The sequence below is a fragment of the Enhydra lutris genome, unplaced genomic scaffold, assembly GCF_002288905.1.
Source record: "Enhydra lutris kenyoni isolate GAN:26980312 unplaced genomic scaffold, ASM228890v2 scaffoldscaffold37, whole genome shotgun sequence".
NCBI lineage: Eukaryota > Metazoa > Chordata > Mammalia > Carnivora > Mustelidae > Enhydra > Enhydra lutris.
This window is the reverse complement of record NW_019154121.1, coordinates 25,523,546-25,550,654: the sequence shown is the minus strand read 5'-3', so window position 1 is coordinate 25,550,654 and position 27,109 is coordinate 25,523,546. Positions and strand designations below refer to the sequence as shown.

The window sequence follows — 27,109 nt, the reverse complement described above, 5'->3', positions numbered from 1 at the left end:
ACCAGGCTATTCCTCATTAAAACTGCGGGCCCGGGGAGCCCCTGCTTGCTGTTTTCGTGAAGAGGAAACTGAAAACAAAGCTGACATGGAAGACAGTAGTAATAGGTGTACATTTTTTTTTTTTTTTAAAGCGAGGGAAGGGAGGGGAGGGGTGAGGGAGAGGGAGAGACAATCCTCCAGCAGACTCCCCGCTGAGCAGAGCCTGATGCGGGGGCTCCATCTCATGACCCTATGATCATGACCTGAGCCGAAGCCAAGAGTTGGATGCTTAACTGACTGAGCCACCCGGGCGCCCCTAGGTGTATACTTCCGAGGGAACAGCAAACCACCTCTTACCAAAACAATGGCACGGACGGAGCTTTGCATCAAGGCTGAGTCAGCAGAAAGACAAGAACCATGGCCCACCCACGGGGACAGACTGTATGTAGCTCTGACAACACAATCTTCAGTCTGCGACTTTTTATCTTAGCTTTGAGTCAACCGTAGTATGTGAGGAAATCTTATCAGAAAAGGAAAAAGCAGATTCTTCGTGTGTCTCAGAAGCTACTGGAGAGAAGTCCTCTAACCAGGGGAACTAGTCCTTCCTTGAGTCGCACTTGAGTCAGACGTGAGGACAGACACTATCAGAGTATTTTGAGTGCAGCATCTGGAAGGGAGACTAATCTGTGTCGAAAGAAGTACTCCGAAATGGATGCACTCCTCAATGACCAGCTGTGGGTTTTTTCTGCCATGGGGAAACCACAGCCCTCAGGCTTCCAGGTGCTTCCTCACGGCATGAAATGGGGCTCCTCGTGTCACTCCGCTCCCAGAGACCACACCTGCCACCCGCCGTTCCAACACATGCACAACTCCGTGTTAATGTAGCACTGACTTTAGATGAAGAGCAGAAAAACAAAATAAATATGACTAACATTTAGAAGAAAATGGGTCACATCTAAAATTATTTTTAAACCAAAACCAACTAAAATAGACTATGAGGATAAATTAAATATAGGAATTAAGAGGAAACCATCAAGAGGTAAAAATAAACTAAAAATCTAAAAGACAGCAAAACAGAAGCTCCATTCAGGAGTCAATGGGTTAGTTGTTTTATACTAAGGAAGCCAGAGTCTAACAAACCCATGTATTTGACTTTTAAGGCTTTTGAGAGTCTTTTCAAAAAGTTCTCTGGAGGGGCACCTGGGTGGCTCAGTGGGTTAAAGCCTCTGCCTTCAGCTCAGGTCATGATCTCAGGGTCCTGGGATCGAGCCCCGCATCGGGCTCTCTGCTCCCTGGGGAGCCTGCATCCTCCTCTCTCTCTCTTCCTGCCTCTCTGCCTACTTGTGATCCCTGTTTGTCAAATAAGTAAATAAAAATCTTAAAAAAAAAAAAAAAAAAAGTTCTCTGGAGTTTCTCTGGCAACACAGCCAAAGGTGGAAAGTAGATGAGGAGCCTAGCAGACACGGGGCCCCTCAGCAGCGGCAGGTGGTGTGGCACTTTGTGTTAAAGAGCCAAGCCTGGTTCTGCCCTCAAAACAGGCCGTACAACTCTTCTGTCCCCCCAGACCTCCCCAATCACCCGCCAAATCATACTTCTGCACGACTGGCAGGGACAAGTCACTGAAAGGGGCCTTATCAGACGTGGTGGGATCTGACTTTGCAAAGCCCCGCATGTGCATGATTTCCTGCAGACGTTTCCAGAGCCCCTTCCCTGCCGCAGGGACTGTCAGGATGGCTCGTCTCCCACTGCAGGAGGGGCCTGCACACATCCAGCGGTCAGACTGTCGGCATTTGGGGGAACGGTGAGGGACTCCAGTGCCTTTCACCCCCAGTACCCTGCCTTTCACTTACACACATATGGGGACTCTCTCCACGACATTCAGTTACCACCAAACTCAAACCATTTTCATCTTCTAAAAGAAAAATCAATTCAATTTGAGAAGCAAACTAAACAGAACTATTTTCCACCAACGCTTCTTACAAACTGGAACTTACAGTGGAATTTTAAGTAGTTAACTTGTATTAAAATCATTTGCAAAGTCTACACTGAAAGTTGCCTTAAAAATACTTTCTGTCTTCACACGTCAACACATGTACCACCTGCACAATATGCCAGGGCCCCAGACCACCTGCCACTTGGTCCAGCTGGGCTGTAAGTCCTGAGAGAACCGGGTTCTCAGCAGGCTGCTGTTGGGTAGGGCTCTGAAAAGGGGTGGCCCATGTAAAACAAATCCACACCCACAGCACATTTCACAAAAGCAACGTCTGTGTGCAAGTGATCGCGATGAACATAAATAGGCTGGAAAACGCTCGAAGTGTTCTAAGTAGGTGTGCTATGAGTCAAACGTAGAAGGACGGGCGCCCGAGTAGCTCCGTCGGTTGAGTGTCAGACCCCTGGTTCTAGCTCATTCTGAGTCCAGTCCATGCTCAGCAGGGAGTCTGCTTGAAGAGTCTCTCCTCCCCTCCCCCTGCTTGTGTGCGTGCTCGCTCGCTCTCTCAAAATAATCAATAAATCTGCAAATTTAGAAGAGAAAAACTTGAACATATCAGGTTTATACTAATAAAAAACAAAAAAATTGCTTCCAGAGGCAACTAAATGCAGTATAATTCTGTGGGCTCTCTCTCAAAGATAAATACAATTTGTCAATCCTGAAAACTATTTTAATAGTATAAGGTCAGCAGTGAAAGGTAGAATTTTACAAGTAAGTATAACTAGGACTTAAATTTCATAATGAAAACAAATTAAATAAACTATATTTTAGTATGTATGTTCTACACTGAAAACCCAAAATACAAAGAAGAGCATTTAAAAACTTATCATCTATAGGGGCGCCTGGGTGGCTCAGTGGGTTAAAGCCTCTGCCTTCGGCTCAGGTCATGATCCCAGAGTCCTGGGATCGAGCCCCACATCGGGCTCTCTGCTCAGCAGGGAGCCTGCTTCCCTCTCTCTCTGCCTGCTTCTCTGCCTACTTGTGATCTCTCTCTCTGTCAAATAAATAAATAAAATCTTAAAAAAAAAACAAAACTTATCATCTATAAAAAAAATGTATCAGGACACCTGGGTGGCTCAGTCAGTTAAGCACGCAACTCCTGGTTTTGGCTCAGGTCATGGGATCTGGTGTCGGCTTCTCGCTCAACACGGAGTCTGCTTGAAATTCTCTCCTGCTTCCTCCCTGCCCCTTGTGTGCACTCTCAATACATAAATAAATCCTTAGAAAAAGTATCATCTATAAGGCCAGTACCTATGGAAGGCTACTTCCAATATGGTGCCCTGTTTTTCAGAAGCAGAGAGCGTGTGCTGAGGGCTCCCAGGACACGTACCACTTTGTATCCTGCTTCTCCTTGGTACAGATATTATGACATGTCAATGAATACTCCTCAGTGTATTTTTATTGGCTGCTTGTAACCTTCAAATACCACTTTTCATCCTTAGTGATGAATACTGAGGCTGTTTTCCACGGTTTCCTATTAGAATGTTTCTAACAGCCTTGCACATACAATTTGAATATCACTATTTCCTTAGAATGGAGTTAAAGATTAAAACAAAACATTGGGCTAAAGTACATTTGGGTCTTTGTATTTCTGAATTTTTCTCCAGAAAGATCCCAGCAAACTAACATTTCCATCTCACTACAGGACTCCACCTCCCTCCACTCTTTGCCAACACTGGCTATAATCATTTCTTTTTAAAACTTTCCAGTTTTGATATTAAAAAACAATTTTTTTAAAGATTTTATTTATTTGAGAGAGAGAAAGCATAAGCAGGGGGAGGGGAAGGGGGAAGAAGTGGAATCCCTGCTCAGCAGGGAGCACAACAAAGGGCTCGATCCCGGGACCCCAGGATCATGACCTGAACCTAAGGCAGATGCTTAACTGACTGAGCCACCCAGGCACCTCTAATTCTTCAATTATGAGGTGGGATATCTTCTCATTTGCATTTCTTCTACCTTTACGGCTTTACTTTCAAAGCATGGATAAATACATATGAGAACAATAGCTTACATTTGGAAAAATTATACAATACCTTTATGTTTACGTTTATTTGATGTAAACCATGTTTATTAACTCGAGCAAAACATATCAACGTTAAGACTACTAACAACAACAACAACAAAAAAGTACAAGATGAAAATGTCCAGGGTGCCTGGGTGGCTCAGGTCACGATCTCAGGGTCTTGGGATCAAGCCCTATGTGGGGCTCCCTGCTCAGCGGGGAGTCTGCTTCTCCCTCTTCCTCTGCCGCGCCCCCACCACTTGTGCTCCCCCCTCTCTCAAATAAATCAATCAATAAAATCTTAAAAACAGAACAAAACAAAAAAACACATGAAAATGTCCAAATACATTCGTTGGGCTGGCTGGACGGTTATTTCCATCGGATCATCATGGATGTATTGTGAAAAGAATTTGCTATTTTTTGGGCTTGATCTGCTTTTCTGTGAGATTTTGAGTTTCTATAATAGACACGTTTGCCGCAGGCAGGCCAAGGGAGTGGAAAGGCCACCACCTGGCACACCCGCCAAGTGCCCACAGCTCCCGGGGGACGGCCGGCAAGGGGCTAAGTGTGTGGTGCTGAGGAGAGTGACGGCAGCAGCTGGACCCGCCGGCACAGCTGGCAGGGACGGAGCAGCAGGACCAGCGTGTCTGGGCATGTCCTCCCCGCAGAGCATGTGCTGCAGGCGGCCCGGGGCTCCGATTCACTCCGGGTGACAAAGTGCCCCCACTCCGGGGATCGTGAACTGTGTCACAGAACATCCGGACGGAGATTAAGCATGAGTCCTGAGCATGTGGACGCGACCTCCGCAGAGGTACGCAGCCGAGACTCAGACAACAGGACTGATTCCCAGCGCACTGGCTGGGGAAAGAGAAATCTTTCAAAAAACAATAACTATTTCAGCCCACAGCACTACAGGGTTTGAGAAACCAGAAACTTCAACACTGATGAGAACTTACAGGCGTAAGGAAAAAAAAAAGACATCAACGCACAGGTTTCTTTCATCCAAGGCAAAAATCACTATTTGAGTGTATATTGACCAAAATAAAAAAGGATTTTGACCTAGAAATGAGAGGCAGGTAGACGTGGGGCCTGGCAAACGCAGACACTTCAACCACATGGCCCGGCGGGCAGACCCGATCACGTCGTTACACCACAAGGACCCGCACGTCACCCTGCATTCCCCAAGCATAAGGGTGTCACTACACTAAGAAATTACATTACCTACTTCAAGTTCAAAAGGAAGAATACCTACTATTATTTACCCACCTGACAGGCCCACCGGCACAGAATGCACTCCTATATTTACCGCTCCCCGCAAAGTCACTGAATTATAAAGACAGTTGACCTCTGCTTGAACAGAGGTGTAACTATGGGGGGTGGATTCAGCTCAGACGTGGATGTGTTTGATAAATACTGCGCAGTACTATGAGTGCATGCTCTTCCTTAGGGTTCTCCTGGTGTCATTTCCTTTCTCCTACTGTATTGTGAGCACAGTAAACAACACATAGAACATACAAAATATGGGTCAATCGACTGTTTATGTCATCAGTAAGGCCTCCAGTCAACGGAAGGCTATTAGGTTTTTGGGGGAGTCACGTTCCAGGCAGTTCTGACTGCACGGAAGGTCCATGCTCGGAACTCCCATGTTGTGCAACGGTCAAGTGCACAGGTAAGACCTTGCAGACAGAACTGAAGAGAAGGAGGCACCGAACAGGCAGACCTGAAGGGAGGGGCAAAGGCTTGAGGCTAAAACTCTAGAAGGAAAATGAGGCCTTGGAGCAGTGGCTGGAAACGAAGTGGACTGAACGAGATCTTTCTGCATGCAGATGCTCTGGGACTTTTTTTCTTTCCCAAAATACCCTTCTCTTTCCTTTGTCATTCTGAGTTAAAAAGTCAAGAAAAATGTTTACACTGTATAATGAGGCTCTAAGAATATTTGCTTCACACTCAGAAGCAGGGTACTCGTTCTAGAAAGCACGTCACATATGTTTCTGCAGGGTAAACAAAGGGTAAAAATCCAGCTGTTAGTTACCAGCCAGAGTCAGGAAGGGAAAGGACCCCCCTTGTCTCACCCGGCTCTTCCCGCTCCCCTGGTTCTAACCCTTCTCCTCCAGGGACCACTGACAAGGCCTGTCTGACCCTGAAGAGTGAGCAGTGAGGCGCACAGTCTGCTCCTCCTTCTCGGGACCCAAAGCACTGGCTCACCTGAACCAGAACCAGACAGTCCCAAGTGTTAGATGTCGCTGTGCATGAGCCTGTGGGACATTATTTTAAGAGGCAATTCAGTAAGTGGTTACACGGGAGATGGAATAAACACCCGGAGAGAAAACTTGAAGATCTGCCGCATCAGGCAAACTGAGGCAGGGCTCGAGCCTGCACTGGGGTTTCAGACAAGCGCCGTCTTAAGAGAAGCCGAGACAGAAGCGGAGACAGAAGTGGAGACGTGCTCCGGAGGGAACGTACGACAGCGACACGGACACGGAAAATGCAGGCGGCGGGGCAGGGGCTCCGTGATTTGCAATATGAAACACAAGCAGATGTTCCACTGCTGCTCGGTCTCCCACAGGTCAACACGGTAAGTCCAAAACCCTATTCTGCGGAACCTCATGAGGAAAGTACAGGAAACACTCTGGGAAACGGGACTCCTTCAGCTACAACATGTGAGGGCAGTCGGCAGGCCCAGGCAGGCTCGGGGGTCAGACTACTGAGCCACCAAGCAGTCTAAGTCGGGCCTCCTGCTGTGGCTGCTCTAAGGGGCAAGTCACAGAAGCCTCTGGAGAACCGGTTTCTGACACCAGCAGAGGGTTACCCCCACCAGCCCTCAGGGGCAACGGGACCCTTGAAGAAGGTGAAGATGGCTGTTAGCACAGTGCCTGACCCACGAGACTCAAACTGTAGCGGGTACTCATAAACAGCTACAGAATCGAAGTAAATATTTTAGACTCAGGCCAGACCCTCCACTCTACTATTAGTAAACACATGAAGCGGTTGTTTCAGACAACACCAGAAGGAAAAGAAAATTCAATGCAAGAGCAGCGTTCCTAAAAAAAATTTAAAACTGCAGAACCTACATACTATAATGATTTGCAGAATGTAAGAGTTCAGCAACTGCTGAAAGCAAAGTCTCTGTGTTCTCAGTGTTCTAAGAGCCTAACACTGTACTGGACAAAGGCCCACTCTGATTTAGCCAAAAACAACATATTAAGAAATTCCCCAGAGACGGATCAGCAATTAAATGTCCGTGGTCTCCACACCACGGCTCCCCTGGTTGTTCTGCACACCGGAAACCCAGCCAAGGGCCTTGTCTCACCACTGGAATCACCATTTTTGGCGGCATTACTTACAAAATTTAAAAAAAAAATGAAGGTTGTACACCTAAGCAAGTCACAACCCTCTTGAGCGGAGTATAGTCCTTTCATTTGTCAAAGATTCTATCCTTGAAGGTTTTCTGTGTCCGATGACCTAGCAATCCCACTCCGAGCCACCTACCCAAGATAACTGAAAGCACCCGTCCATACAGAACCTACGATATTCATAACGGCTGTTCATCAACAGCCAAAGGGTGGGAGCAACCCAGATGTCCTGTCACTGATGAACAAATAAACGAAATGCAGCATCTAGGGCCCCTGAGTGGCTCAGTCAGTCAGGCGTCTGCCTTTAGCTCAGGTCATGGTCTCAGGGTCCTGGGATCGGGCCCCACATCGGGCTCCCTGCTCAGTGCAGAGTCTGCTTCTCCTTTGCCCTCTGGTGCTCCCCCTGCTTGTATACACACACACACACACACTCTCTCTCTCTCTCTCTCTCTCTCTCTCTCTGTCAAATAAATAAATAAATAAATAAAATCTAAAAAAAAAAAAAAAGCATCTATCCAGATGATTTAGCCATGCAAATGAATGACGTGCTGACACGATACAACAAGGATAAAGACAAAACACCATGGTAAGTGAAGAAAGCCACTCTCAAAGGTTATGTATTATGTGATTCCATGTATCTAAAACATCCAGAATAGGCAAATGCATCGAGACAGAAAGTAGATTAGTGGTTGCCAGGACCGAGGGGAGGGAGAACGGAAAGGGACTGCTAACAGGTCATGTCTTCTTTTGGGGGTGATGGAAATGTTCCACAATTAGGTAATGTCAATGCACAGTTTTGGGAATACACTAAAAATCACTTTAAAGGAGGGTGAATTTTTTCACGCCCACCGAGGGGTGCCCTCCCCCCAAAAAGGGTAAGTATGTGAGGTCTATCTCGATTAAGTTGTTGTTTTTAAACAATGAAAATGTATGTACACACATGAACGTGTACTCTAATAACCTTTAAGTTAATTTTGAACTAGACGTGTAGCTTCATGTCTATTTAAAGTAATGCTAATTTGGGGGCAAAGATTCTAAACTACTGGCAAAGCGGAGGGTACCCTGGAATATCACAAAACCAAGTCTGACAATTACGGATACATACTAAAAGTTTACACCTAAATCTCCATCAAACTAGCAACTTTATACACTACTAGAACCAGCGGTCACTAGCAATCTGCTCTTTAGTGAAGGCGGCTGAAGTTTCAATTTCTTGCCCATCGAGCACATAACAGAGAGCAGGAGCTACGACGTTTACACCCTCACGACCTTTGTGGCATTCAGACAGCCCCCTGCGCACACCACGAACCACATAACGAGTGAGTGAAATACTTGCATGCCATATTTGTAAATGGCATGGTCCTAACTGTAAAACGTTTTGCTCTATGTGGTAATCCTTCAGAGGAAGGTCAGCCAACTGCTCACATAAAGGGCTGGATAGCAGGTATGTCTGGCTTTTTCTGACGCAACGACTCCGCTCAGCCCCCCAAGCATGAAGGCAGCCACAGACGATACAGGAACCAATCCTCCCCTGCTTTAACCAGCACGGTCCAACAGAACTTTCTGCAATGACAAAGGCTGTTTGCCACCGAGCACTTGAAATACAGGGACCATGACTTGGAACTGTTCATTTTAGTGACTTCAAATGTAAACAGCCACACGTAGCGAGTGACGGCCACACTGAACAGCACCACTGTAGACTAACCCACAGCCGGTTTCACCACTGGTCACAAAACTTAAAATGAGTGAATTAATTTTTAAAGCTAAAAAAAAAAAAAAGAACTCTGATTACATCACAGGGTGAACTGAAAAGAGAAAACACGACCTAAAACCTCTAACGATTCGCAGATCATACTAGTGAATAACCAAAATTCTAAGCAAATTAATTTCAGCTCAGGCAGTAGGATACGTGTAGAGTTCCATGTATCTGGACTTCGCCATACTCTGTCTGGTATATACTTGCTGGATTCCAGCTCTGAGGTCGTCCCATATCTGGTCAAGGCCAATCTGCTTCAGTCCATGGGGATTCTGACTCCTGTTTGAGGACATTGTGAGCAATATTCTGAAGTTGTCCAGTGTAGCAATCCTTGTGCAAGGTACAGCTAATTCTCCATCAGATGAAAATATACAGTATCATTCCAGATTGATTCACAGCAGCTCAGAAAGGATGTCCTTTGACTCTACGTAGAGAATGAAATCTCATTGCAGGCAAACCTGAAGAAGAAATAGAGCAAATTAATGAGTATTTTCTTGACACCCTGGGGTGGGTAGTAAGGTGCCTGCCACAGATAGAGACATTCAGTCCACAGGCATTAGTGGGGCCCACACTCGTTTAGACAACAGTGGTCTTCCTCTGTGGAAACAAACTCATATGCTTTTATGTACAGAGATATACTTACTTAGGGATTTAGATCGGAATCATACGAACTCACAAGAAAAGTGGTCCCAAGAGAAGCTGGGGAGATGGGACCAGGGAGACAAACCACAAGAGACTCTTAATCTCGGGAAACAAACTGAGGGTTGCTGGGGGTTGGGGAGGGAGGCATAGGGCGGCGGGGTGATGGACACTGGGGAGGATATGTGCTATAATGAGTGTTGTGAATTGTGTAAGGCTGATGATGCACAGACTTACACCCCTGAAGCAAATAATACATTATATGTTAATAAAAAAAAAAAGAGAGAGAGAAGCTGGGTGGAAGTCTGCATATGCACTACTAACACTGGTGCATTTCTTTGCCTTCGGAAGGTATCAAAACTTAAACTATAGGACTTGTCCCACATTATCATTAGAAAGGCAAAGGAAATTCCCAGAATCAGAGTTTTGCACTTTGCAAAAATGTGATGTTGGTGAGGCTGATGTGCAGGGAAATGATCACTCTCCTCTCAGAAGGGAATCTGGCAAGAATTATAAAAATTTAAGATGTTCCTTAAATTCAGAGACTGGGGTTGGCGGCTCAGCTCCACACCTGCTGGGTAGGAGGTCCTGGGTAAGGCACTTCACTTCTCACTTCTCTAAGCTTCAATTTCTCAATCTACAAAAGGGGGCGCCCATCATTTTCCTCAGACAGTTACTGTGGAGTTTAAGTAAGACAACGCACACGCCATACTTAACACAGAGTAAACACTGAACAACTAACACTGGCTATCACAAGGGTATAAGGCTACTACAAAATATAACTTTTTTTTTTTAATTTTATTTATTTGACACACAGAGAAAGAAATCACAAGTAGGGAGAGAGGCAGGCAGAGAGAGCAGGGGAAGCGGGCTCCCCGCCGAGCAGACAGCCCGATGCGGGGCCCGACTCCAGGACCCTGAGACCATGACCCGAGCCGAAGGCAGCGGCTTAACCCACTGAGCCACCCAGGCGCCCCCAAAATATAACTTCTTAAAGATTTTATTTATCTGACAGAGATCACAAGTAGGCAGAGAGGCAGGCAGAGAGAGAAGAGGAAGCAGGCTCCCTGCTAAGCAGAGAGCCCAATGCGGGGCTCGATCCCAGGACTCTGGGATCATGACCTGAGCCGAAGGCAGAGGCTTCAACCCACTGAGCCACCCAGGCGCCCCTAACATGTAACTTCTAATGCCTCAGGATCTCGGTCCACAGGTCAAGGCCCTCAGGTATCCAGCACCATGTTAACTCAGTACTCCTCGATACGCAATACTAAGTCACATCTCACGGTCCGTGTCTATCACAGCGAGACGTGGAGGGTGTTAAACAAGTTCTCCTATCGTAAAATTAAGGAACAATGAGTTATTTTAATGGCTCCATAAAACAGACGTTGGGAGGTGAAGGGAGTCCGGGACAATAAGGATGGGCTGTTAGAGCCTGCCGATTCAGGTTCGAGCTCAGCGAGTAACTCGGGGCGTCCCGCATCTTAGGGGGCACCGCCGACCTCTTGGCAGGCTAAGGCACATTTCAGGCGAGTGCAGCTCATGCCTGCGGATCAAGTCGGAACTACTGAAAACTAAATCACCTCTAATATTTATAATCTAAGCTTTGGGACCTAATATTTTATGAAGCCACAATCCCACTCTAGATCCTGCAAGTATTTTACATGACCCATTCGAAGAAGTATGTTTAAGTGCAGAATACGAAGATCGCTAACACAGGAATTCCCTCAAGTTTTAAGGAAACCAACAGCTTAGCAACTGCCTTGCAAATGTTCCCTAAATACAAGTTCGATCTGCCTTTCCTTCTATCTACCCTGGGGGGATAAGGCCAACACCCCACTTGATAGTGAGCTTGGGGCTCATTACCTACTGAAACCTGCACTCCTTCCTCGCACTTAATTTTCCCCTAAGGGGAAATTATCACTTAAATTCCCCAGACTCACAAAGTTAATTCTATCTCATACCCATAAGCCTTCTCATACCCATCCTGATGCTCTTTTACTCCTTTTTCTTCTAATTCTAGCAGCAACTGAGAAAAATGTTCCATTCCTTCCATTTTTACCCTTTCCTCACCCTATTAACGTCCATTGGGCATAAGAGTGACTTCAAGTGAACCGGTTACCATGGAGCCAACATCAACGTTCCTTCTTCAAATCTCCCCGTGCCGGCGACTCCGAGTGCGTCTCCGGCCCAGCTCTAGCCCGCGTGCCCGGTTCACATCCCCTCCTGGATGCCGCCCACCCGGCTGGTCCATGGCTGAAATCAGGGACCGTCCCCAGCTCCACTGTTCACTGCTGTCGCCCATCCCTAGGCATGGCATCTCCATGTAATGGGTCAGAAACGCAGGAATAATTCTGATGCCTCCTCCCTGTTCTTTCACATTCTCTGCTACTGATTTTAACCTCTGGGGTCATGTCACATCCACTCACTCACCACCTCCATGTCCTCTCCCCGTGGACCCTGACGAGGCCATCATCGTCGTCGTCGTCGTCGTCACACACCGGGCTGCCATCTGAGCAGTCTACATGGGCTCCCAGAGCGCCCCCCCTTTGACTCACCCTTTCGAGGCTTCACACAGCAGCTGAGTCTAAAACTATAACTCTGATTAGGCGTCACCCCGAGAGTAACAGGAAGTCAAGCTGGAGTCTGAGGCAGGGAAATCCTGAACAACGCACTCCCAGATCTTCTCTTCTCTTTGGGAAAACTTGAAACGATTTACTGGGTTGTTTTACAGGAGACATCACTTCCACACCAGCGCCCCACACCAACACGGGCGGGCACAAAACCCACAGCCCCTCGCGCACCTGAGCAAGGACCACAGCCCCGGCCCGGGAGCCAGCCCTGCCCGGAGCCCGGCCAGGAGCCCTGCCGCCCACGGCTGCGCAAGCCGTTCGCTCTTCGTGCGCCTCTTACAAACTCCCCTTCGTCCCCTTGGGCACAGGCATGCAGGCTCTTCCCTCGTCCCTGGCTGTGCTCCCCACTCCGCTCCACAGTCCCGGGGATCCCTGCACCTGCTGCCGCCTGTGCTCACTCTCCACCCGCGCCCAGGCAGGCCAGGCTTAGGAAGTCCCAGACGAGGTTCCCCTGCTTCACGGGACTTTCCCTTCTTTACCCTTATTCCAAGTTAATTCCCTGCCATGGTCTCTCCCTTCTCTAGAGAGAAGGGTCCGTGGCACAGAGACCATCTCTCCTTGGCTCACCATAGGATCCTGAGAACCCAGTTCAGAACCTGGCGCATAGGGCAGTGTTTTGTACGAATACATGAAATAATAAAACCAAGGAATTAAAAAGCTGGATGTTTTTAAAGAATTTAAAAATAAGGAAATATCACTATTATAAAGCATCTGAACTTGCCCCCAAGTCCCCTTCAGAATCTCCATTAAATTCTATCTTGTTTCTTCTAAACATTTTCCTTCAAACACTAGATTTTAGGCTAAAATTTATTTCTTGCTCTCTCATTTAGTAATGTTGTGTGGTATTCCGGTCATTACAAATGTACACATATTGTAAGTCTGTTTAAACACAATGTTAAAAGAGTTCTAGAAATTCAGTCATCATTAATATTTTATTTAACAATATTTGGTAGGAAACTACCATGTGCCAGGTACCATGATGGGCGCCCTCTGGTGTACTATTAGTAACAAATCAAATCGGGCGCAGCACTCACTGCTGCTCTGGGGTAAAGCACCTTCCTGAAAGGCTGACCCATTAACTTCTGGTATGTGACAGACTTGTGAACTGGAAAACTTATGTACCACACATTTATGTGCCAAAAATATTTGCTCCTAAGAGCCAATTACAACAGGATTTAGAGGTTAGCCTTAAACATACTTCTGGCCCTTCCTTTTACAGATTTAAAAAACCTAATTCTGAGAAGCAATCAAACCTGACCGAGTTTACAAAGCTCAAAGGGGGTAGGACCCCAAGCAGACCTCTGGAGTCTCAAAAGCCAGTGTTCTCCAGTACTCTAGTCTGAATTTTAGATTCTTTCATTTGTAAGGTGCCAATAAATAGGGCAACTAATTTCAGTATTCACAAATCAATCAATGTGATACATCACATCAAGGAGAAAAGATAAAAACTGTTTTATCATTTCAGTAGATACAGAGAAAGCATTTCACAAAGTACAACATCCACTCATGATAAAAATCCTTAACAAAGTAGATGTGGAGAAAACTTCAACATAATAGAGACCAACTATGGAAAACCCACAGCTGACATCATCATCCTTCAATGGGGAAATACTACTGAGAGTCTTTCCCCTATGGTCAGTAACAAGACAAGGATGTCCACTCTCACCACTTTTATTCAACATAGTTTGGAAGTCCAAGTCACCATCAGACAAGAAAAAGAAATAAAACACATCCAAACTGGCAAGATAGAAAACTCTCAGTATTTGCAGATGGCAAGATAACTGTATGTAGAAAACCCTAAAAGCTCTATGAGAAAACTACTAGAATTGAAAAATGGATGCAGTAAATTTAGCAAATATAAAGAAATCTGTTGCATGTCTATACACTAATAATGAAGCAGCAGAACGAGAAATAAGCCCATTTACAACTACACCAAAAATAATAAAGATGCCTAGGAATAAACTTAGCCAAAGAGGTGAAAGACCGGAACTCTCACACCATAAAACCCTGATGAAAGAAACTGAAGACAACGCAAATGGAAAGACATCCCATGCTCATGGATTGGAAGAACAAATATTGTTAAAATACCTATAACTACCTAAGCAAACTACAGTTTAATGCAATCCCTATCAAAATACCAATGCATTTTTCACAGAACTAGAACAAACAATCCTTAAATTTGTATGGGGCCACAAAAGACCCCAAGTAGCCAAAATTGACATGAAAAAGAAAAAACTGGAGGTATCACAATTCCAGACTTCAAGTTATATTACAAAATTATACAAAGTAATCAAAGCAGTATGGTACTGGCACAAAAACAGAGAGATCAGTGGCCTAGAATGGGAAACCCAGAATTAAACACTACTGTTCTTCAACAAATAGTGTTGGAAAAACATGACAGCTACCTGAAAAAGAAGGAAACTGGACCACTTTCTTACACCATACACAAAAATAAACTCAAAGTGGACTAAAGACCTAAATGTGAGACCTGAAAGCATAAAAGCCCTTGAAGGGAGCACATGCAGTCATTTCTCTGATATCAGCTGTAGCAATATTTTTCTCGATAGGTCTCCTGAGGCAAGGGAAGTAAAAGCAAAAAAAAAAAAAAAAAAAAAAAAAAAAACCCAACCCAACTCAACCCAACCCAACCCCAAAACTACCAGAACATAAAAAGCTGCTTCAACATGCAAAGAAAATAATCAATAAAACTTAAGGACAACCTACAGAATGGAAGATTATTGGCAAATGGCAAATGGCATATCCAATAAAGGGTTAGTATCCAAAACAGATGAAAAACTGATACAACTCAACACCAACACCCCCCCCAAATAATCCAACTAAAAAATGGGCAGAAGACATGAAGAAACATTTCGCCAAAAAAGACATCCATGGTGAAGAGACATATTAAAAGATGCTCAACATCGTTCATCATCAGAGAAATACAAATCAAAACTACAATGAGATTTCATCTCAGACCTTTTAGAATGGCAAATCAAAAACACAGAGGGGCGCCTGGGTGGCTTAGTGGGTAAAGCCGCTGCCTATGGCTCAGGTCGTGATCCCGGGGTCCTGGGATCGAATCCCGCATCGGGGTCTCTGCTTCGGCAGGGAACCTGCTTCCCCCGCCCCCTTTCTGCCTGCCTCTCTGCCTACTAGTGCTCTCTGTCAAATAAATAAAAAACAAACAAAAAACCCCCACAGAAACAACAGGTGTTGGTGGGGATGGCGTGAAAAAGGAATCCTTGTGCACTGTTCTTGGGAATGCAAACTGGTAACAGTATGGCTGTTCCTCAGAAAGTTAAAAATAGAACTACCCTGTAATCCCATAACTGAGCTACTGAGTATTTATCCAAAATATACAAAAATACTAATTCAAAGGGATGCAAGCACTCTTATGTTTACCGCAACATTACTTATAATAGCCAAATTATGGAAGCAGCCTAAGTTATTCATCAACTGATGAATAACGTAGATGTGGCATAAGTACACAGACTATTACGCAGCCACAAAAAAGAAAACCCTTGCCATTTGCAACAACATGGATGGAGCTAGAGAATATGATACTCAGCAAAATCAGCCAGTCAGAGAAAGACAAATACCATACGGTATCATTTGTAAGTGGAATTTAAGAAACAAAACAAGCAAAGAAAAAAGAAAGAAACCAAGAAACAGACGTAACTACAGAGAAGAAACTGATGGTAACCAGAGGGGAGGTGGGCAGGGGATGGGTGAGATAGGTGATGGGGATTACAGAGCACACTTCCCACGACGAGCACGGAGTCAAGTACAGAACTGTGGAATCACGGAGCTGTACACCTGAAGCGAATGTAACACTGTGTCTGGAATTAAAATTTAAAAAATCTTAAAAACGTTTAAAAAAGCAAGCCAAAAAGCCCCCGAAAACCAAAAAAAAACCCCAGGGAAACTACCAAAAGAGGCAAGAGAAAAACCCAGAATCACCAATTTTCTCTTTATTAATCTTAGGAATCCAAACAGCTCGAATTAAAAAAGCCAACAGTTTGAAAGAGCTAACAAGTCAGTCCTAGCGGTATCATTATGAAATTTCGAATATCTTAAAATTTAAGAAAGCCAACTTTTTAAAAAAATGCCTGACCTTTTTTAAACTAAGAAAACCAGGGAACAGCCGAAAGTCAAGACACACCACTTATTCTCTGGCAAAGTTAAAACACACCAAATAAAATGGTCAGTGTAACTTTTCTCTAGAACACCTCCACTCCTCTAGCTCAGCACCAGTGTCTAAGAATGCGCTTTACAAGTGCTTTCGTCCTCTACTACACTTCTTACTCTACACCAAGACCTGTTGATACCCTACAAGATGTTAAAATGTCAAGTTTACTGCATTATAATACACGCTTCATGTCCAGTCCTACACATGCTGCTCTGTGCCACAGCACACCTCAGTTTATATGCAGAATGGTCCCCACTGGGATTCCAAAATTCATACACAGCTGATCTGAGGTTCTCAAAAATCCACATCCTCAACTATTTAACTCAGAAGTTTATTTATTTATTTATTTGAGAGAGAGAAAGGGAGCAAACTCGCACACACACACAGGGGAGGGTGGGGCAGGGGATAAGCAGAGGGAGAGAGAGATAGAATCTTAAGTGGGCCCCACATCCAGCGTGGAGCGCAGACACAGGGCTCCATCCCACAACCCTGAGATCAGGACCTGGGTGTAAATCAAGGGTCCGACGCTTAACCACATAAGCCACCCAGGTGCCTGTATTCAATCCAGAAGTTTAAAGAGGGTATCCTTACCTGGTATTTTCAATATCCCCTAGGGAGCCTCACAACTGTATACTTAAACATCTATTACTAGTATTACAGCAAAGAAATCCAAAACTAAGTCTAAAAGGAAGCGTTACAAGCAAGCACATCAGGAAAGCATCTTAAAGGTCAGACCACGTGCTGACAGCAGGAGCCGACCTGCTGGAATCTGGGGGGTGGGGGGGGTCCTCTCCGGAGGAGATGGTCGGCAGGGGGGACAGAGTTTGAGGGGAGATGCTTCTTAGGAACGAAGCATCCGTGTGACAAGGGAAGCAGGATCAGGCAGAGGAGTGAGCTGTAACCAAGCCCCTGCACCTAGCCCACAGGAGCTCTGCAGGAAGCACCGTCAGAGTGTCACACACAGGGGTGCAAGGCCTAGCCTTCCTGCTGCCACTGGGCTCAGTGGCTGAAAGAAGGCCAGGCCGGGTCGCTCTCGGCAGCTGAGGCAGGCCCTGGGAGAGCTGAAAGTTGGGGCCGTGTGCTGACCAGACTGCCAACTCCCTTCCTGAAGGGGCACCAAGGTGGGGCACCTCGTATCCACCAGGCCGTCCAAAGGGACACACGCAAGGCTCTAGTAATAGTTTCCCACTCGGGGTGTGGTGGGGGCGGGCAAGGGGTTAATCTGCTCACGCATCAGTCAAGTGTTTGGTGAAGTAAATGGACTGTGAGACGGCTGGGAGTAATAACGTACGACACAGGTGCCCATACAAGATGGGCTTCTCTGTCAATGTTGAAATTTTAAGAAATACATCACTATACATGAACTCTCTAGCCTCCACCGCATGACCAGGCCATCAAAACTGTCAACAGTCAGTTTCAAATGGTTTTTGGCTAAGGGGTAAAAATATTTTCCCAATAAATCCTATCACATAGCCAAAAAACCTTTAGAGGCCCCAAAAGGCAATCGCTATCAAAAACAAAGGACAAAACTAAAAATCGATACTTAGGAAATTAGGTAGTTTTCCAAAGTACTCTGGTACAGCGGACCCTTGACATTACAGAGCTTGCCACCTGTGGTTGTGAACATCCAGGAGTAACACTGATGTTTCCAGACACACAATCTGCAGATTTGTACTGGAGACCAAGGCACAAAACACAACCCATCAAGGGCAGGAACCAATGGCCGCTCCAGCAGGCCCCGACGAGGCCTCAACAGATCACACCACCTGCACACGCACGACTCCGCTTTCATCTCTGCCTGGGAAAATAAGAGAGTGGAACGGAACTCAGAGTCAAAACAAACAGGTCATAAGGGAACAGGGAGGTTGTGTATTTAAGGACTTCTCTCAAAGACTGTGTTGTTCCAAAGGGGCATGAAAGGCGACGGAATCCATGTTAAACAAGCTTTCTAACAATTCAAACTGAACGAACCAAACAGCCTATTTCTCAAGATCAATGGTGCACAAGATCCCTTTGCGGAATAGACGTTCAAACTAAGTAAGTCACCTCCGAGAAGCCTGAACAATACCTCCTCCTTGATATCAGCAATTTAGAGGCTCATTAGTGCTAAAAGCACTTTTTAAAAATGAGCACTTGGAACAGTCTTTCACCGGACATTTACTGGAACATCAACTGAACAGAACAAAAGAAATACTAACTTAAGCGAAGTCAAATAATTTTGTTTGTTACAAGACCTCAGAGGCCTTACTCAGTGGACAGATCTATGAATCTCCATCAGAAGAACAGTACAAAGCCCTTTCCCCTCAAGCTGACTTGACCATAGAGTATTTTTCCTTGGACATATCTCAGGATGGGTTTTTGTTTTGTTTTAGAAAAACTAATGTTTCAAGGAGCAACAACTTTTTTTTTTTTTTTTAAAGATAACTCTGCACTGATCCTTCTTTATTCCTAACTTTCTTGGGATCAACCACACAGTTACATAACTTTTTCTTTATAATGAAATACACTGCACTTCACTTAATGACATACACCCCTCGTTGTTTTTGGAGCTAAAATTCTACTGTTCATCAAACTAGTCCCCTATTAAAGAGCTTCTAGGTGTGTGTTTTTCAGTAGTTACAAGTGATACTATAACAAACAGTCTTCTACGGATTCTCTCCTGCTGACTTTGTGCACGATAAATGCATACATGTATCTGTACCGTAAACGGACTACGGAGCCACCTACCACGTCACAACACGGTAGAGGAGGAACGGATTGGTCAGAGGCAGTTTGCTTGTGGACACAGAGGATCTGAAGTGCTTGTGAATCATCCTAGGAGGCTGGGCTGTGGAGAGATCATCTCTGACAGGCACTACTGGAGTTGGGGAACCAGAGTCAGAGAAATTACAGAAACAGATGGTCCCAAACTGAGTCCTGAAAACATTTGGAAACTGACTAGATGTCGGGGAAACCAGAGTCTGTATCTGCAAAGTTACAGCCCAAACAACAAGAGGACGCCTATCCTGGAGGTCACAGGAAGAAAAGGGCCGTGGTCGGCAGGGCCTCATTATGGTCGTAGAAAGGCTCTGCCCGTTACTTCTTGTATGATCTTGGGTAAATCACTCAATGTATCTGCTGAGGGTCAGGAATAATGAGGCAACATAGTAAATAAATGCCAGCCGTTGTCTTCATCAACACGAGGGTATCTAAAATGCAGCTTCTGGCTTGAGTTTTAAGTCACTGGTGACATCTCAGCAAGGCAAGTCTCACTGTGGTTTTAAGGATAGAAGAGGAACTGGAATGGGGTGGGAGGGGCAGAAATGCAGACTACTTTGACCATGAAGGAGCGAGGAAAGCTGGAAGGTTGGGGGTGAGGTCTGAGAAAGAGAGCAAGGGTCGGGAGGACACAGCGCTGTGGCGGCAGGGGGAGGTCGGATCGATGATGCGGGAAATAGCGCTGCGTGGGTGCTAAGGCCCAGGCAGAGAGGCCAGGCCTGAGAAGGGACTAGAACAGAATGGAGCTCAAGGAAGTGATGGTCAGGGCACGGGGAGCAATGTCCACGAGGTGGTGCACCACCTGAGACGGCGGGTACTGAAGAAGGAGGGGAGAAGGAGCTGGGGGCCAGCCTGTCCAATGAACTTGTGAAGTTGGTGGTGAGCAGGGGAGCGCCACAAGGAGGGAAGTGGCAGCGGCTCCGGAGTCCGTCTCTGAGTGCGGCTGTGAACTTCACGGGGCACTGACCCAGCCCCACCTTGGGGGTTGTGGGATGTGGGAGAACAGAAAGAGCCGTAGCTCCCCTTCAAGGAGGCTTAATGTCTGAGGATGAGCAACGAAGTTTACGAGTGTGGACAGAGGCTACAGGAGTTTCCTAGTCACGGGGTAGGACTCCAGGGAGCTCCATGAAGAAGTGTGTGCAATGCAGCTCTGGGAGGGCTAGTTCAAAAGACAGAGAGATGGCCTGAGGGCTCGCATCGTGACCCCCGGGAGACACAGAGGGACTGAAGGCCCTTGTCGCAGGAAGGAGGAAGGCTTCCCTGATAGGGCCAAGCATTTCTTCGCTTCGCCATCCATCTAACGAATTAAGCTTCTGGTCTTCTCCCAATGTATCATCCCCCTCACAATTGCTCAGCGTAGATCAGACAGGAATACAAATTCTTAAGATCTTTAAGGAACATAACTACATCTCCACTCCAGGGGAGAAACCCACATATTTTAAAGTGACAGGAGAATCCTATCAACTCAGTTTCAGCTCAACTACGCCAGAAGTCCAGACACCACACTCTTGCCGATTAATCAACTTGATAGTGGCCTCCATTTCTGTAAGACCAGACACATCGCGAGATGCTGCTGCAGAAGCGAAAGCTGAGGAATGTCAGAGCAGGACCATTCAAATCAGAGTTGCACCAAGGAACGCAAGAAACAAGGTTTTTCAAAAAAAAAAAAAAAAAAAAAAAAAACTCTCTACAGTGCTTCAGTTAGGCTGATAGATTTTGAAAATGTAAAAAGATAAAAGCACTGACTTAAAATGTTAGTTTCTTCTAAAAATAAAGGCCCTATTAGAGTTAGTGGAAACACAATGAACACTCACTTTTGAAAAAAACAAAACAAGCTCTTCCCGTATGTGATGTGAGGTGATCTATGAAAATGATCCACTATCCTCATGACCCAGAAACCCCCACAAAATCATGCAAATCAAGTGATTAAAATCTTCATGCTCCCTTTAAGAAACCGCCCAGACCATCTGTAAAGCCACCAGGTATCTAAGGGTGTTACTTTTCAGAAGCAATGCGAGTGCCATTCTGCTTCAAAAATGGCAGAGCTGGGCAGGTGCGCCACGCCAGCTGGGGGGTGGACACCGAGCTGGTGGCCCAGAAAGAGTGAGTTCTTTCTGCACGTGCTTAAAAACAGAGAGTTGCGGGTACCTGGGTGGCTCAGTTGGTTGAGTGACTGCCTTCGGCTCAGGTTATGATCCCAGGGTCCTGGAATGGAGTCCCACATCAGGTTCCCAGCTCCATGTGGAGTCTGCTTCTCCCTCTGACCTCCCCTCTCAGGCTCTCTCACTCTGTCTCTCTCTCTAATAAATAAATAAAAATCTTAAAAAAAAAAAAATAAAAATCTTTAAAAAAAAAAAAAAAGAGCGTTGCTATACTTAAGGGTTTAGACATAGACTCTGTGGTCACTGAGCACGTCCAGGTGACCCTCCTGGGAGCGTTCCCAGCCACTCGGGAGATGATTCTGACTGAAAAAAGAGCAGTAAGAGGAGACTGCACAGAACAAAAGAAAGGTTTCCCAAAAGAAACTGAAGAAATAAAAACAAGGTGAAATTTAGCTCTTCTAGTTTGGTAACATTTTAAATCTGATTAAAATTTCAATGATCCTGGGTTTTACTCAATAAAGTAATTACTTGGGGCGCCTGGGTGGCTCAGTGGGTTAAAGCCGCTGCCTTCGGATCGGGTCATGATCTCAGGGTCCTGGGATCGAGCCCCGCATCGGGCTCTCTGCTCAGCAGGGAGCCTGCTTCCTCCTCTCCGTCTGCCTCTCTGCCTACTTGTGATCTCTCTTTCTGTCAAATAAATAAATAAAATCTTTTAAAAAAATTAATTAATTACTTATTTTCTAACACTTGGATAAAGAATTCCTAACGCCCTGGCCTTGATTTGCCGTGTGGCAGCCTAAGACACCAACTGTCCCGCACAACAAACGACTTGCACCTAGGGAAACTTCTGCGTATGGACACCCCAGCAAACACACAAACACATGCACTCACTGCACTGTTTATATGGACATCAACGAAAACCCAAAGCTGCTAACAACCCTCACGTCCTCTAACAGGAGAATTCACAGATAAACTGTGGGACAGCCACACAACAGACCACACACAGATTCTGTCCACTTTCACTACACACTTCGACATGGATGACTTTCAGAAAGACTGAGTGAAAAAGGTGGCAGAGACTACATCTGGTATGATAATGTTCTATACAGAATATTGATTGTTTTTCTTAAAGAGCTCTTCTGCGAGAGCAGGGAAGCTGGCAATCCCCCACCGAGAATGAGAAGACACATACCTGGATAAGGCCTCCACAGTTTTACTGGGCTTACAGGTTGTTTAAAAACAACAACAAGGGGCGCCTGGGTGGCTCAGTGGGTTAAGCTGCTGCCTTCGGCTCAGGTCATGATCTCAGGGTCCTGGGATCGAGTCCCGCATCGGGCTCTCTGCTCAGCAGGGAGCCTGCTTCCCTCTCTCTCTCTCTGCCTGCCTCTCTGTCTACTTGTGGTCTCTGTCTGTCAAATAAATAAATAAAATCTTAAAAAACAACAACAACAACAAAATACCATACTTGGTAGAGATCCATTCTCTCATGCATGAAAAGGTGTGATGGCTCAGATTTACTCTAAAATACCGCAGGCAACAGCTGAGTGACAGGTAGGAACACTAGTTCCTATTTTCCAGAATAAAAAGCTAACAAAAATCTGAGCAAACCTACACAACATAGGAGGTGAAACTAGAAAGAAAAGGAAATGGATGGGAGGGGAGAGAACAATTCAGGGCGGCTGCAGGGAAGGGCTCGGCCCAGAAGGCAGCACACAGGGGGCTCCCAGGAGGTGGTGGGGTGTGGCACTGGGACGGTCTACTCGGGGAGGTCGGATGTGGTTCACCAGTGTTCGCTGCAGCAGTATATCGAACCTCACAGGCCTGGCACATACGGTGATGTTCTAGCAAGATCTAGTTGATACATAGCCCGTAAGAAAATGATTTGGCAGGTGAAAGGGTATACAGCGCCATTCAGAACGGAGATCGCACAGTTGCCAGGCTGAGAAATTCTTACATTTTTTATTAGAAATTCTTAAGTTCACTGAAGTTTCAAGTGTACGCAGAGCCTGGGCAAGAGGCTGACTGAGCCAGCCTGGGCTGAGTGTGCGGCCGAGGTGAAAGCACCCGGCAGGACGGCTACTGCCTCCAGCCGTGAACTCTGCAGGCAGTTCTGTTGGGGAGACTGATGACACACATCCACAGTGTCATTCTAGAGATTTCAGGAAGAGGACTGGCCTCACACAGGGCGATGTGGGGCTCCTACCCTGCCTGCACAACCCTCTGCACACCCGCAGCTCAACCCAGCTCCCCGTCCTCCTTTCCTTCCCCGGATCGCAGGGTCTGAAACTGAACGCCTCCCTCTCCCCCTCTCAGCCCTTCTTCCCACCTCAGTTGACAGGAGCCTCAGGTGCGAATGAAAGCACCACCTGCCCCCTAATCGTCTGGGCTCCACGTTTTCCCTGTCACTGACACTCCGTCCTCCTCCCCAGGCCCTCTGCTGACCCTTGACATTGGGGTGGCACTGAACCCCCGACTGCCCTTCAACACTCAAACCAACCACCCTCCTTTCCCAGCTTGGAAAGACAAGTCGGCTCTGACTCCTCCTGCCCTCACCCTGGTGTGAAGCCAGTTCCAGCAGCACTCCTCTCCCAAGCTCCCGAATCCACACGGTTCTCCACACGCACCTCAGCTCCAGTCCAAGCGCTGTCATCTCACCTGGGTCACAAACACAACCCTGCTCACCGGCCTCGCTGTCACCAGTCCTGCCCCCTCCAACGCCCCCTCCACACCGCTGCCCGAGTTACTTTCTAAAACACAAAGAGCCATTCATTCTGTTAAGTGAATTAACCCCAGTGACCTTCATCTATACCACATCCATGACCACTCCTGGTGTGCACCAAGCGCAACCGCTCCACGTGAGTCATTCCCTGGGTAAGGAAAGGACCTGATACTTAGGGCGAGCTAGGATGCTAGACTCTGTGCCAACAGGAGCTTTGATACTCTCCTTTAATCCTTACAGTGACTATATTCTCTGCATGTAGCATCTCTTACAAATGAGGAAAGTCAAGCTCAAAGATATTCAGTGATCTGCCCAAAGTCACTGCAGGTAAGTAGCAAAGACTGAGACCCAAGTGCTTAGAGTTCAAAGCCATTCCTTCCAGCACATTCCACACTGCTTCTTTAGAGAGGTGGAGAGCTCTCACTCCACTTCCTTACAAAGCAAGCTGCCAAGAGACTGGAACCTGGCTTCCGCGGAAACCTCGCAAAACAAGTGGTGAGTCACTTCTTCAACATGAAGTCACAACTTCATGATGTGAGTGTGTCACTGACAAGTCCAAATGACTGCTGACAACAGGACAAGAAGAGCTGGCAAACTCAAGGACACTTACTTACACTTACACTCCCAAATCTATTTAAAACTATTTTGTTTGAATATTCATTAATCAGTACTTGAATGTTAACTATTTATTTTTTTAAAGATTTTATTTATTTTTTTGACAGAGATCACAAGCAGGCAGAGAGACAGGCAGAGAGAGAGGAAGGGAAGCAGGCTCCCTGCTGAGCAGAGAACCCGATGCGGGGGCTCGATCCCAGACTCTGGGATCATGACCTGAGCCGAAGGCAGAGGCTTAACCCACTGAGCCACCCAGGTGCCCCGTTAACTATTTAAATGTTTCATCTTTTTAATCAAGAAGGAATCCTGGGGCACCTGGCTCAGTCAGTTATGCATCCAACTCCTGATTTGGGCTCAGGTCCTAATCTCAGGATCATGAGATCAAGCCCTGTGTCTAGGCTCCGCACTGGGCAGGGAGCCTGCTTAAGATTCTCTCTCTCCCTCAGCGCCCCCTCTTTTAAAAAAAAAAAAAAAAAAAAAAAAAAAAAGATGTAATCTTAAAGATTGCTAGAACAGGGGCTAATATAAATGTAGGCCAACAATTTGCACATTCCAGAATCAGGGCTCTAACTCGTACACCTATCAGGAAGGACACTTACCATCTTAGATAAGTCTACATGACTTCATTACTGAATTTCAAGGCTTGCAAACTTTACACTTACTTATAAAATATATTATTCCATTTCTATATAGAACTAAGGGAATAAGTGAAATTAAGTTCAAACAATTACAGCTGACAAGAAGCATAAAAAATTTCAATTAGTATAATAGATGGCTTTTAGAGACATTAACTGAATTACCCACTTATTTAAAGTCATTTAAAAACCTTTAAATCCATGGTTATAAACTCAGAGAAGCAAGCAACAGAAAAACAGGGCCACATGGGAAGTGGGTTTTGGAGTTCTCAAACCAAAATTCCCAAGACCTGAATGCACCCTTTTAAAAAAATAAATAAATAAATAAATAAAAAGATTTTATTTATTTATGACAGAGAGAGATAGGGAGAGAGGGAACACAAGCACAGGGGAGTGGGAGAGGGAGAAGCAGGCTCCCCGCTGAGCAGGGAGCCCGATGCAGGGCTCAATCCCAGGTCCCTGGGATCATGACCTGAGCCAAAGGCAGACAAGTTTAATGACTGAGCCACCCAAGCGCCCCAAGACCTGACTGGATCTTACGTGCTTGAATCACCTTGTTTGTGTCTTTACTCAAAGCTAGTAATTCAGCATTCCGGGCATTACAAGACCAGGTTTAGTTAACATGAACTCACCTCATGACCCATCAGTTCCAGGGCTAGGTATCTACCCAAAACACAAGAAAACATACGTCCCCCCGCAAAGACCCACGTACAAATATTCATAGCATATTTTTATAATAGCCCCAAAGTGGAACAAGCCAAATGTCCGGTAACAGGTGAATGGATAAGCAAAACGTCAGACAGTCCATCCAAACACACACAATTCGGCAATAACGACCAAAGTACTGGTCTGTGCCACAGGAGAGCACAAACATCGTGCTAAGTGAAAACCAGTGTGACAGACACATTATGTGAGTCCCTTTATTACATGAAATGTCCAGACCAGACACGCCCCAGGGACAGGCCGCAGAGTGCTGCCTGGCTGGGAGTGGAGAGCGACCGCAAACAGGTACACGGGATCTTTCCTCGGTGACGGGAAGGTTCTAAAACTGATCACGTGGTGGCTGCAAAACCCAGTAGGTTTTATTAAAAGTCACTGAATTATGCATTAAAAACTGAACTTTATGGCATGTGAACTGTACCTCAGTAAAGACGTTAAGAAAAAAAGACAGCTTTAAAGCATGCCAGCTGTAAGCTTGTGCGGGTCAGATTCGGTTCACTCACAAAGGAGGCCCTTCTCTCTCCACGGGCCGACCGGGTGCCGCGCAGCGGGGGCCCCCAGCGCGAACCGCGCATCCCGGGGAGCTCTGCGGCGCTGAGAACCTGCAGAACTGCCATTTACGGAGCTGCGGGCAGAGGCGCCTCCATTCCCTGCACCCCAGATGAGGCAGCGCAACGGTCATTTCCGAGGCTTAGTGACGGAAGGTACTGGAGAGGTCCCCCCGCGTCCGCGATCTCCTGCCGCATTACAGACACACAGAAACCGCAGTGTGAGCGCGGCGGGGCTGAAAGCCCGCGTTCCCGGCTGCAAGGATCAAGAAGCTTCACAAGATGTGGGCTTCGGACCGTTTCTTGGGGATGAACAAGATTCGAAGAGCAGGAGAGGAACAGGTAGGGTGTTCCACAAGGGATGAAGGGCACAAGGCAGAAAAATGAATCGAATGAGGCTGGGTGAGGGGGTGTGTGGAGGGCGAGGGTGGGTGTGCGGGCGCAGGAAGCCAGGCCTTTGTTCTGAGGGGGCAGC

General features: G+C 46.3%; 1 protein-coding gene across 1 annotated transcript in view; it reads right to left on the bottom strand.

Moving 5' to 3' along the window:
- LOC111154336 (cullin 1) overlaps positions 1–27,109 on the bottom strand; it is a 103,212-nt gene that overhangs the window by 54,822 nt on the left and 21,281 nt on the right. Inside the window, exon 2 of the mRNA XM_022513884.1 lies at positions 9,234–9,538. Within this exon, the coding sequence (XP_022369592.1) occupies positions 9,234–9,373 (140 nt within the window). The 5' untranslated portion in view covers positions 9,374–9,538. The remainder of the gene's footprint in view (positions 1–9,233; positions 9,539–27,109) is intronic.